The 12634-nt window shown below is 36.8% G+C and overlaps 1 protein-coding gene across 2 annotated transcripts; it reads right to left on the bottom strand.

Moving 5' to 3' along the window:
• Positions 1 to 455: 455 nt before the first annotated feature.
• LOC116509211 (cytochrome c-type heme lyase) lies at positions 456 to 12611 on the bottom strand. 2 transcript variants are annotated; one of them, XM_032218255.1, is made up of 8 exons: positions 12532 to 12593; positions 9708 to 9883; positions 6783 to 6931; positions 6237 to 6373; positions 4933 to 5081; positions 2707 to 2826; positions 926 to 1012; positions 456 to 748 (listed from the first exon to the last, which is right to left on the bottom strand). In XM_032218255.1, exons 3-8 carry the CDS (start codon positions 6883 to 6885, stop codon positions 550 to 552), a joined length of 795 nt encoding a protein of 264 aa, XP_032074146.1. In that variant the 5' UTR covers positions 6886 to 6931; positions 9708 to 9883; positions 12532 to 12593; the 3' UTR covers positions 456 to 549. The 2 variants fall into 2 exon arrangements, with proteins under 2 accessions (XP_032074146.1, XP_032074145.1); XM_032218254.1 differs by lacking the exon at positions 9708 to 9883 and having other exon boundaries at positions 12532 to 12611.
• Positions 12612 to 12634: the final 23 nt, after the last annotated feature.

The following is a 12634-nucleotide window of genomic DNA, read 5'->3' as shown; positions in this document are numbered from 1 at the left end:
CTTAATCATGCCTGTCAATTTTGTCTATTATCATGTCAAATGATTTCAGACTACTTTATAGTGGGTATTACACACTGATTTGTGAGTAAAACATAGTTTGTTTATGACTATGATCATTTTGAAGCATCACACTTGGCCAATAAAGAATTCTATTCTACTCTACTCTTCTATTCTATTTTTCCCTTTTTTTGACAGCAGATAGTATCTTTTCAAAGCAAAATCAAATTTATATTTAACTGTAGATTTAGAGCACTGATATTAAAGCAATACTGCTAATAACTAATCCAATTAAATCAACTTGATGCATGAGGAACCTTTGAGTATTCTGGTAAAATACGACTAAAAGGTCAATACAAACAGAAAACTCTGAAGCTATAATTTTAAAATAAAGGTGCATTTAAAATCATTTATTTTTCCATTATCCCCACTTTTGAGCATAAATACACACCATCAAATAAAAGCATTGGTAACATAAACTTTATTAACGTTTATTGTCAGAATAATACTAGATTGAAATAATATAGTCCTGTTCACATCATATAAAATCAATTATGAAGTCCAGCGCCACCAAGCCACCTTCATCCTGTCCCACACAGCAGTCAGGGAATCAAAAGCAGGACGAACATCCAAAATGGTAAACTGATAGTTCTTATCTACATTTCCTCCATCATAATAATCAATAACATATCGGACTTGTGTTCCACAGCGGTCAACAATCCAATCGTGTCTATCAAAAGGAAGTTCATAACTGGAAAGAAATGCAAATCATAATTATGTTCTCTCTCTATATATATAATATGTAGCTCACATTTGCAATTGTAATTGCAGGGGGTACTATATTACCAATACTGAGTCTTTTATTGAAAACAAAAAAATCTAAGTTTAAGGTTTTTATCCTTTTAAATAGAAAAAAAAATCAACATACCCCATCCAGGATCGTATTCTAGCTCTTGGAGAATATTCCTTAGCTTTCCCTCCAAATCGTACAAGTGTTGGTCCACATGGACAGTCCCTAAAAAACAAGTTTAGAATTGTGTAATAAAAAGCAAAGCAGAAAAATAAACTGAATACGTCCTACACAGACATAACTATGACTTAAAAGTCATAGCGAAAGAAGTCCCCAATTCAGAAAATAAAATATTGTGTCTTACAAAATGCTCACAAGAAATATCAATTAAAAGCAAATCTCTACAGTTAATAATATATATTAACTCAAGGATTCTATAATATATATTGTATTAATATGGGGAATTAATATTTATATTAATTCTCTGTAGCAATGTATGTTAACTTTATTTTATTTGGAGGGATATTTTAATATAAATGATGGAAAATTAAATATCTATCATTTTTGTTAATAGGAAGTTTGTGATTTCCAAAAAAAAAAACCCAGCAATATATGTAATACTTTCATTTTCTAGTTTTCATATTAGTTTATTATAGTAACAGAAATACTTATCCAAAAAATAGAAACAAACAAAAATATTTTATTACATTTTTTAAAACATTCTCCTGGCTTTTACAGCTCTGGTTAGAATGTAAGGATAGAGCAGTGAGGAACTGAATAATACATATTGTGCATATGTAGTTTGGCAAGAAATGATGAAGGCCATGCCCCCACATATCTTTTGAGGGAAAGTATGCTTATTGATCTAATGACAATATAAACAATATTCAAACAGTCTGTTAAGAATTCAGGTAGTCCTTGACTTATGGCTGAGTCAGTCATAAGTTGCCATGCATTTGAGTTTTGATCACATAACATGAGGATGCTGCAATGGTCATAAATGAGAAAACCAGTTATAAGTCACCTTTTCAGTGCTGTTGTAATTTTAAACAGTCACTAAATGAACTGTTGTGAGTTGAGGAATACTTGTACTGAAAGACAAATTGGATTCTAGGAAGTTAAACTGAATCAGTTTGATGTAGTGCTTAAAGCATCAGGCTAGAAATCAGAACACTACAAGTTCTGCCTTAGACACAAAGCTAATTGTGTTACTCTGGGCAGACAAACCTTCTCAGCCTAAGAAACACCCCTAAGTGGCAAACTGCTTCTGAAATCCTGCAAACAAAATTGCAAGAACTAGGCCAGGCAGTCACCAAGAGTCAACACTGATTCAAAGATACTGACTTAAAGGAGAGCTATTGACGTTGTATAGGTTGAAAAAAAAATAGATATCACTAGAATGTCCAAAATGATTTCTATCAGTTTCCCATTTCTACTATTAGAATATGGGTAGTCCTTGACTTAAAACAGTTTGCTTAGTGACCATTCAAAGCTACGACGACACTGAAAAAAGTGACATGACCATTTTTCATACTTACGACTGTTGCAGCATCCCCATAGTCACATGATTTATATTAGGATGCTTGATAGCTGACTCACATTTATGACATTTGCCGTGTCCTGGAGTCATGTGATGACATTTTTGTGATCCTCTGACAATCAAAGTCAATGGGGAAACCAGATTCACTTAACAACCACATTACTAATTTAACAACTGCAATGATTCTCTTAACAAATGAGGCAAGAAAAGTTGCAAAATGGAGCAAACATCACTTAACAAATTTCTCACTTAGCAACATACATTTTGGGCTCAATTGTGGTCGTAAGTTGACAACTCCTGATATTATTTATTTTTTTCATAACACATCCAGACATGCAAATCGGAAAGCATTATCATTTAAGATTGTATATATACTTGCCTAAGATGAAGTAATTCCCATTTTAAAATTTCTTTCCAAGTCTGTTCATTGTTCCGGTTATGAATTTTGATAATATTAGACATATCTTCTGGGTTCATGTCATCATCTTTCCATCTCCATCTAATAAAAAGCAATACTGAAAAAGTTAGCAAGACAAAGAGGTAAGGTATTTATGTGGTATTTGCTAGTATAATGCGTGACCCGACAAATGCGTGCCAACAAAACCGCCGCGACAAAACGGCGACGTTGAAAGCATGCCCACTAAAGCGCGCCAACAAAACCGCCCCAACAAAAGCGCGATTAGGGTTTTTAGGTTAGGACTAGGGTTAGGGTAAGGATTAGGGTAAGTGTTAGGGTTGTTAACGTTGTTACCGTTGTTTTCGATGGCGCGCTTTTGTCGGCGTGCATTTGTCGACGCGCTTTAGTGGGCGAGCTTTCAACATCGCCGTTTTGTCACGGCGGTTTTATCGGCGCACATTTGTCAGGCGCGCATTTGTCGGTGAACTGTATAATGTAAGATTTAAGATGTTGGGATGGACTGGAAAGATCCATGTTCATGTCTTCATTTGACCACTGAATTTGATGAGTGACTTTGGGCCAGTTCACTGCTTCTCAACCAAGTTATTTCCTACAACTGCTGTTGTGTAGAGGCAGTATTACATAATCTTCCATTCCCTGAAGAAAGCGGGGATGTAAATACAATATAATAAATATCTCAGTCTCCTCCTCCTTCTTTCACTCTAATTGGGGGGAAAACTGTGCTGACCTTAAACATTGAATCAAGATTAACTTCTCCCTACTCCACTTTTACTAAACATACAATAAGTGGTTGTGAAATTTAGGAAGCAAGTACAAAGTTCATAAATAATGTTACATAAAGAAAGTACTAAGGAAGATTTTGAACCAGTTTGGTATCGTGGTAATTGTATCAGTCTAGAAATTGGAAGACTTGGCGGTTCTAGTCCTAGTTTAAGCACAAAGCCAGCTGGGTGACCATCTCTTTTAGCCCTAGGAAAAAGGCAGTGGCAAATCACTTCTGAAATCTTGCCAATAAAACTGCAGGGAGCCATCCAGGCAGACACCAGTTAACGCTGGTTCAAAGGTGTGGATACTGGTTCGAAGGCATGGACACATGCACTCATGTATATATACACACATTTAAAAGAAGATTTTAGATGATTTTTAAAACTTAATAAATGTAAACAACAAAGCCAATTAACATTTACCTTGCAAATCTGCCCCAAATTCCAGATAGGTTGGGGCATGGATAGGGAGAAAAAAAAATCCAATGCTGCTACATTATTACAACACTAATAATAACATAGCAATTATTATCTATATAAAATTACAACGCAATTTTAAAATAAGAACTCTTGATCACCTGGAATCAAACTGTCAGCAATAAAGAGCCAGTTCAAAAGCTAAGATTTGATGAATTTTGTTGGTAAAACTTTAGTTTCGGGTACTAAAGTTTGTTTTCAATTAATCTTTTTGGCAACTGTCCAAGCATAAATTCATAAAAGGAGACATTCAATATTTTTGGAATTTAACAATACATTAACAGCATAATCTCTTAACCTCAAATCTCTGGTGCTTCATAATAAGAACATTCAACCAATAAAGTGCTACCAATGGATATTATTAAAGCAGGCATATCAGTGTACTTTCAAAACTACTGCTTCTCCAGCTTAAGAAAAATTACAACCAATTTTTCTGACTGACTTCTGGAAAGTCCAATTAACCTGAAGAATTCTTATATATTCCAAAAATCCTGTATATCGTCCAAACTATTTTTCTATCATTTTTAATTGATAATGAATTGTGGGTTTAACCTCCAGAAATCTCTAATAAACTGCAGCGGTTTGGAAGCAGCCAAGAAATCTGGACCAAAGGAGGAATGCAAAAATTATTTTAACTGAATATACTGCTATTCTAAACATGAAAATATACTATTTTGAGTAAATTATATTCCTTTTGTAATCTTTCAAAAATGTTAAAGTATCATGTGTAAATAATTGAGTGACAGTAACTATGTCATTTCTACTCATATTTTACAAAAAAAAAATCCTTTCTCATCATTTTTAGGTAAAAGTGTTTCCAAAAAAATCATTTTTGAAGAATTTCAGTAAAATGTTACAATAGGAAGATATGAGAGATATTTTTTTGTTTCTATGCATATTATTATTCTGCAAAACTAATATCAAACTAAATTTATAATTCACTTACCCTTTTCTGAGCATTGCATTCCAAAACATTTGTTCTGAGGGATAAACCCATTTTTGTTCTGAATTAGCTCTAGGAATAGTTGACTCTTCTCTTACTGTAGATAATTGAAAAGGTTGCCCAGGGGATGGTTGTTGATTAGGAGGTGGCATCTAAATAAAATATTAAAAACATAAAGTTAGAGAAGCAAATACAGTATATATAATAATAAGTATTTTTTTCTCAATTATCAACTTGCTCCATTACCTTTCAATTTAGGAAAAATAAGTTTAATTCTGGTATGTTGTTTTGACTAGAAGCCAAATACTCTGAATGGACCAACATGTTTGTCTTTTAGTACTCCATGCAGATTTTTCCTAATTCTGAGATTGCCTAATTTATGCAGCTGCAGTTTTTCAACTACTTCCTTTCTATATTTGTAGATAGGTTTCTGCAAATCAAAGACCAATTCTTAACAATTCTGGGTATCCCCTTCTTTTCAACTGAGATGCTTTTTTGGAACTATAACGTATCTTACAGATTAGCAAGAAATATAAACAATTGGGAACAGTAGAGATAAAAACTGAAATTAAATATAACTAAAATTTAATTAGGAATAGAAAAAATGATGTAATGCTGAAAGCTTTAATATATTGAAGCTACATTCCTATATACTTATTATGCATTATTAAATATAATGAAAGTATCTCCGATGCCAAACTGTTAAAACAGCCGTGACATGCTCTTAGTTTAAAAAAGGCACTGAAAGACTGCATATTCACCTTGAGAGGAATAATTTCTCCTTTTTCTCATATTAAAGATAATTTTGAAGGGACGGTAATCCTGCACTTAAGGTTTTTGGAAGCTGTTTGCAACATTAGAATTTCATGTTATATGCCTCTCAAGTTAAACTAATAACATTTCATCAATCTCTGAGTTCACCTAGCCAAATCATTAGAAACTAGCCAAATTCTTATTCAAAAAGGAATACAGGGACTATCACAAATATCTAAACTTAGTGGCACAATCAATTACTTGAAAATTATGCCAGTTGTGTTTTGAAAAAGGCAGATATAAAGAAAGGAATATATCTGGATCATTTCTAAGGACAGCCAGGTACAATGTTTTCAGCAGGAAAATTTGTGTTCATCTTTGATAGTTATTAAATAGTTTAATTTAGTCTCAGTTACAATATGACAAATGGAAGCATTAAGATTTTAAGAACTTATTTTGAAAGCCGAAACAGAGTAATAGCAAAATAACACCTAATCTTACAAAACATCTCTTTTGTAATTGATAGTGCACTGGAGGAACAAGACTGAAGTTACCATGTTCCTAGGATCAATATTTTCTTCTGTATGAGATTTAGCAGGGCATTGTACATATTCATACGCTCTTTCTTGATGTGCAGGGGCAGGTGGATTCTGCTTCTCACTGGAACTGTCACCGGATTTCATTGGAGAGGCTGAAACAGCAAAAAAGTATTAAAACTCCAGATGTTAATCTACATACAGACTAGGAGTAAAAACTTAATTCTGTAATGCAACTTCTCATCTCTATTTCAGATTAGCAAGGCCTATGGTACCCATTTTACTCTTTAATGTTCTTCCAAACCATTAGAAACAAGCCAGAAATTTTACCTCTGAGCTATTTGACTTCAATGGCCAAATTTAGCTTTCCTCTAAATTAAGGAGGGATAAAGAAGTACCACGCAGCAATTATAGCCCATTTCTACAACTAAATGGAGTTTTTCATGCTTATCAGTCAGTAGCTAAATACTTATAATGAAAATGTGTATACGGCTCCTGTTCTTTAAAAAAGATCTCTATTCCTGAAAAAAATGCCTGGTTAGTTTAATAAGAGTGAACAGTCACCTTCCACGTTCTTCTGATGCATGGGACATTGTGAGATTTCACTTTGAGGCTGTTCTGACACAGTCTGAATTGTAGTTAACGGAGAGGATGCAGATAAACCCATGACAATCTTGACTTTCTGCTTTACTTTAAATTACTGGATAGATCATCTGAAATTCAAATCAATATAATTTACAGACAACAACAAAATACTTACAAATAATATGCCTAACAGAAGGAATATTAAAAACATTGCATCAATTATAAAACGGATCACCCTTAAAAATACTAGAATATTTTAGAATATTCTAAACAACAATTTCCATCATAAGTAAATATATTAATTCTCCCCAATATTTTATTTGTTCCTTAAACTCCCAGTTTCTTTCTTTTTCAGGATTGAATCCATTCAATTTTTTTTTATCTTCCTCTTCAGCTGAGTCTATTCATTCTTCCTCCATGTTTCTTTCACAATTTATCTTCAATCATTCTCTCTGTATCATCAAACAACTTCATGCACTTATTTTATTTTTGTCACTTTTTTATAGTTGGTACTCAGTTATCATCCATTTAATGTTTTACCACATACATTTAAGAAGTTAGGGATTTCAACAAACTTTCAATCCTTAAAACAGATACAAGTTATCTTTCAAATCTATCAAAATAAATGCCCTTTCAAAGGCATTTAGAGAGATTGTCATCTCTACATATTACAATTAATTCTGTAACTCAACAACACACAGTATGAAGAATAGTTTTCTTTTACATTTCATGTAGGTCCCAAAACTTAATTTCACTGGATAATCTTAGATGCAGTCCAATTCCTTCACACAATGCACATTAATATCAACCATCTTAAACATATTTCCCTAAATTAAAAATCTCAAGGACTACAATATTTCCTAAGCATTACTTTATTATGTATCCATCATTATTTGCATGGAGACTTTTAGAAATGTATTGAGGGCTACATAGGGGCAGAGAATTGGGGGAAGGAGATTGTAAACAAAACAAAAAATAGATATGTCCAGAATAAAAACTCTTTGCATAATTTCACTCACTTTTTTACATAAATTGATTTAAGCTACATCACTTCACATTTTATCAAGTTCTAAAAACACTAAGTTTATTTGTTAATGACTGGTTGCAACTGGGGCTAAACTAAGTTCCCTCCTCTAACTACTCTTTTTTGGTACTTCTTTCAACTTTATAATCTTTTTAAGGTTCAGCAACCAGAATAGTACATTGTGTACAAAATGGGTCACATTCAGAATTTTATGCCATTATGGTAGTACTTTTTAAAATCCTTTAAATCTTTTTCCTAAGCAAACTATGCCAATGCATTTATCAAGCTATGATCCAAGATCTCTTTTCCAGTCAATGGTTAGCTCAGACCTCACTGAGGACACTTTACATATATATTTTTCAGTTACTATTCTCAGAATGTACTCATGGGAAAGGGAAATTATTCGTTACTTTACTGAATAATTATTGTTATTAATTTTCACATACAGGACAGATGAATTTTTTTATCAAGGCATTTATCTTCATTTTAGAAAAGCTTTCAGATCATTAGCAATTGCCTTTTTGATTAATTGGTACTCTGTTTAAAAGCTTTTTTAATAAGCTGAGTTAATGGCTATACAATTTAGTCATAGTTTCAACGATTTTTCTGGAATCTCATAATTGTTTTGATGTATTATACTTAGCCAGAAAATATGTACAAAATGTTCCATGCCTGAACCACTCCATCCATTAAGTAGCTAGACTTGGTGGTCTATGTACAAACAAAAACATGCACATTTTGCTTGTTTTAATCCATATACAGTATTAAAATGTTACAAGGATCAAAATACAGTTATTCCAGGAAGAAATGGGAAGGATATAGTGAAAAAAGGCAAAATTATAGATTTCTTTGGAAATGAAACCGGGAGTGGAAACAACAAGTAAGGGAGGAAAAGGTGGGAGAAAAAGAAAATACTGTGCAGTTCAGGGTACTGGCATCCTGGTAGGATGTCATGCTAGGACTGGGGTGTCAAACTCGCAGCCCACATGTCAGTTGCATCACATACTGGCCCCGGTCCCGCCCGCTTTAGCGAAGGGGGGGAAAGTCCAAATACGTCATGTGATGCTGCTGTGAGTTTGACACCCCTATGTTAGGACATTGGCAGCAATAATCGACAGAATGCAAGGGAGGAAAGGTATTAGGAGATGACAGAATAGGTGGCTCTGTGAGATAGATATGCCACCCATGATTATTGGTAACAGTGGAGGGGAGGGACAAGCAGAAGGGAAAAACTTGGAAAAACTGAATAGGACAGGGCTGGGTGCAAGTTATGAAGAAATGGGGAGAAGGGTAACATTACTAGCCTTCCCTACTTTCTGTATAAAGCCACTTTGTGATACCTCTGACTGCTTCAGTCAAGTAACTCTAGAGTTTGAAAAATAGGACAATTCCCATTTCATGACTGCCCCATTAGCTACCATAGATCCCCCCCCCAAAAAAAATGGAAAATAAAAACACTTTAAATTAATTAAAATAATATAACTTGTTAGATGTAACTACACATATGATTTCAACTAGTATTAGAAACACAAGCAACACGAGAAAAGTATCAGGAATACTAAGATATTAATAGAATTATAACATGAAGCTTCAAGGATTGAACAAATCAAATTTGATCACTTGTTAAATAATTTCCCCAACACAGAATAATGCTTCCATTCCAATTAAGCCACCATCAAGCCAGAGCTTGGAACAACTCGAAACAAGCAGTGCAAGATCGGAAGGCATGGAGACACCTGGCCCATAAAATTGCCAAGACTTGTACACGATGGAATGGATATAGCAATAGCACTTAGACTTATATACTGCTTTACAGCCATATCTAAGTGGTTTACAGTCAGCATATTGCTGCCAACAATTTGGGTCCTCATTTTACCAACCTCAGAAGGATGGAAGGCTGAGTCAACCTTGTCTCAATATCATCATCCTTATCCAATTAGGTATTTTGAAGCATGTGAAAGATGAGGTCCAAATCCGGACAATCCTAGGCAGTCATGACAACTATTCACTAGGATAGTGTGTAAGAAACACAAAATGAAGGCAGTAATAGATGTACCTATGAGAAATCAAATATGAAAATTAAAATGGGGAAGAAACCAGATTTGGGGGAAGAGGAGTCTACATCTGCATCAAAAAAATAGTTACATCAAGACTGTAGAATTTTTAACTAATACTTGAGAAACCGCCTGCTGCCAATTACCTCCCACAGACCCATTAGATCTCACAGGGTTGGCCTCCTCCGGGTGCCATCTACCAGCCAATGCCACCTGGCTATTAACCGGGGGAGGGCCTTCTCTGTGGCAGCTCCGGCCCTCTGGAATGAACTCCCCGTAGGGATTCGGACCCTCACCTCTCTCCAGGCCTTCCGAAAAGCCATCAAAACCTGGCTTTGCCGGCAGGCCTGGGGGTGATGAGTTCCCTCCCCTCTCGACATGTATGGTTGTGCGACTGTTGTTTACTTTTACTATTTGTATTTTGTTTTTTATGTTCCCCCTTTCCCCCCTTGAATTGTTTGGCGCCCTGAGTCCTCCCGGAGAAGGGCGGCATACAAATAATAAAATTCTATTCTATTCTAATCTCTTTATCAACATTTTAACCCATATAAAAAACTTCTAAAACCCTCACCCTTTCATCTCACAACATAGCCACCATAAGCAGCGCTTTCAAAGGCTTGGATATGAGTTTATACAGGTAGACGACTTACAATAGTTCGCTTCGTGAATGGTACTAGAAAAAGTGACGTATGACCATTTTCCCCTTATGACCATTTCAGCATTTGTTTGTTTGTTTGTTTGTTTGTTTGTGTTTGTTTGATTTATATGCTGCCCTTCTCCCAAGGACTCAGGGCAGCGTACAACATTAAAAAAAAAACACACACAATTACAAAAGTTAAAAAAAATAGATTATCCAAAAAAAACAAACCCAATTAAGATTAACAATAACATTTTTAAAAGAAATTTGATTAACAATGATCAATAATTTGATTTGTTTTGTTCAGGCCAGGCTGGCTTGCTGGAAAAGCCAACTTTTTAGGGCACGTCGGAAGGACCGGAGGTCAGGAATTATACGAAGCTCCCGGTGCAGCTCATTCCACAGGGAAGGCGCTCCCACAGAGAAGGTGCTCTTCCCCTGGGGGTCGCTAGCCGACACTGTCTGGCCGACAGCACCCTGAAGTGACCCACTTTGTGGGATCGCACTGGACAGTGGGAGGCTACTGGTGGCAATAGGTGGTCTCGCAGGTATCCTGGGCCTAAGCCATGGAGCACTTTAAAGGTCATAATTAGTACCATGATCACACGATTTACATTCAGATGCTTGACAACTGACTCACATTAATGACGGTTGCTGTGTCCCAGACTCATGTGATTCCCTCCGAATTCCATCCGCCGGCCAGTGTCGACTGGCAACTACCCGGAGGAGGGCCTTCTCTGTGGCTGCTCCGACCCTTTGGAACGAGCTCCCCGTGGAGATTCGTACCCTCACCACCCTCCAGGCCTTCCGCACAGCCCTTAAAACCTGGCTGTTCCGACAGGCCTGGGGCTAAAGACTCGCTGCCCCACTTCGAATGGTATGACTGTTGTGCTTTTTTAATTATGCATGGTTTTTATGTTTTTTGTAACTTTTGTTTGTTTTCCCCCTCCCTTTGAGTTGTGAGCCGCCCTGGGTCCCTTCAGGGAAAGGGGCGGCATACAAATAAATTAAAATGAAATGAAATGCAATTTTTTTTGGGGGGGGGGAACCTCCTGACAAACAAAGTCAGGGGGAAGCCAGATTCAATTAACAACCATGTTTCTAATTTAACAACAGCAGTGATCCACTTAACCCAGTGGTCTCCAAACCTTGGCAACTTTAAGACTTGTGGACTTCAACTCCCAGAGTTCCTCAGCCAGCAAAGCTCTGGGAGTTGAAGTCCACAAGTCTTAAAGTTGGACTTGTGGACTTCAACTCCCAGAGTTCCTCAGCCAGCAAAGCAAAGCTGGCTGAGGAACTCTGGGAATTGAAGTCCACAGGTCTTAAAGTTGCCAAGGTTTGGAGACCACTGAGTCTTAACCAAGACGGCAAGAAAAATCATAAAATAGGGCCAAAAAATTCATCTCGCCAATTTCTCACTTGGCCACATACATTTTGGTGCCCAATTGTGGTCGTAGGTCGAGGACTACCTGCACTTACGTAACCATGGAGAAAAAAAATTATCTCCTTTCTTGCCTCAGCTGGGTCGACCCAAGGTCACCTTGTTAAAAACAGGCCGACTTCTAGCCTGACGTAAATCATGAATACTTTTAATTCGACACATACAGGACGGCCACCGGCTTCTGTCTCAAAACCAACGTGTTTTTTTCCCCCTAGCAATTTAGGCTCATTTTATCCCCTCCTATCAAGAGTTTGCGGCTTCCTTTCCACCCCCTCAGTCCCCGAGGCGGGGAGAGAAGGCGTCCGCCAGCTCCGGTTCCTGACCCGGGTTTCGGGGCGGGAGGAAAGAAGAACTGAAGAACCGACGTGTCACCCCAAATGACAGCCGGTTTATCTCCTTGTAGCCTCCCCTTCCATCTATTACAGAGGAAAGCCTGCCCCTCATCCCCCCCCCCGCCTCAACTCGGCTAAAGAAACCGCTAAAAGAGACGCTTTTTTTGTCCCGCGCTCGTCCTCATTTCACGCGGGGAGGCGGGAAAGGGGGAAAAAAATGGACGAGGCGCATTAAATTACCTCAGCTCTAAAATCTCCGGAGCCCGGTTTCCCTCAGAAACTCACCTCACGGCTCTCGCGAGAATGGGACGTCCTGCGGTTGGGCGGAGCTTTAAAAACGAAC

The sequence above is a fragment of the Thamnophis elegans genome, chromosome 5 (genome assembly GCF_009769535.1).
Source record: "Thamnophis elegans isolate rThaEle1 chromosome 5, rThaEle1.pri, whole genome shotgun sequence".
Classification (NCBI taxonomy): Eukaryota; Metazoa; Chordata; class Lepidosauria; order Squamata; family Colubridae; genus Thamnophis; species Thamnophis elegans.
Note: the sequence above shows the minus strand (reverse complement) of the source record. Positions and strands in the feature narration are given on the sequence as shown.

Coding starts and splice junctions, on each gene's coding strand:
- LOC116509211 (XM_032218254.1), bottom strand. CDS start 6,885: ATGGGTTTATCTGCATCCTCTCCGTTAACTACAATTCAGACTGTGTCA. Junction 2,827..4,932: donor AATGCAATGCTCAGAAAAGG/GTAAGTGAATTA, acceptor GCTTTTTATTAG/ATGGAGATGGAAAGATGATG. Junction 749..925: donor AGAATACGATCCTGGATGGG/GTATGTTGATTT, acceptor ATTTCTTTCCAG/TTATGAACTTCCTTTTGATA.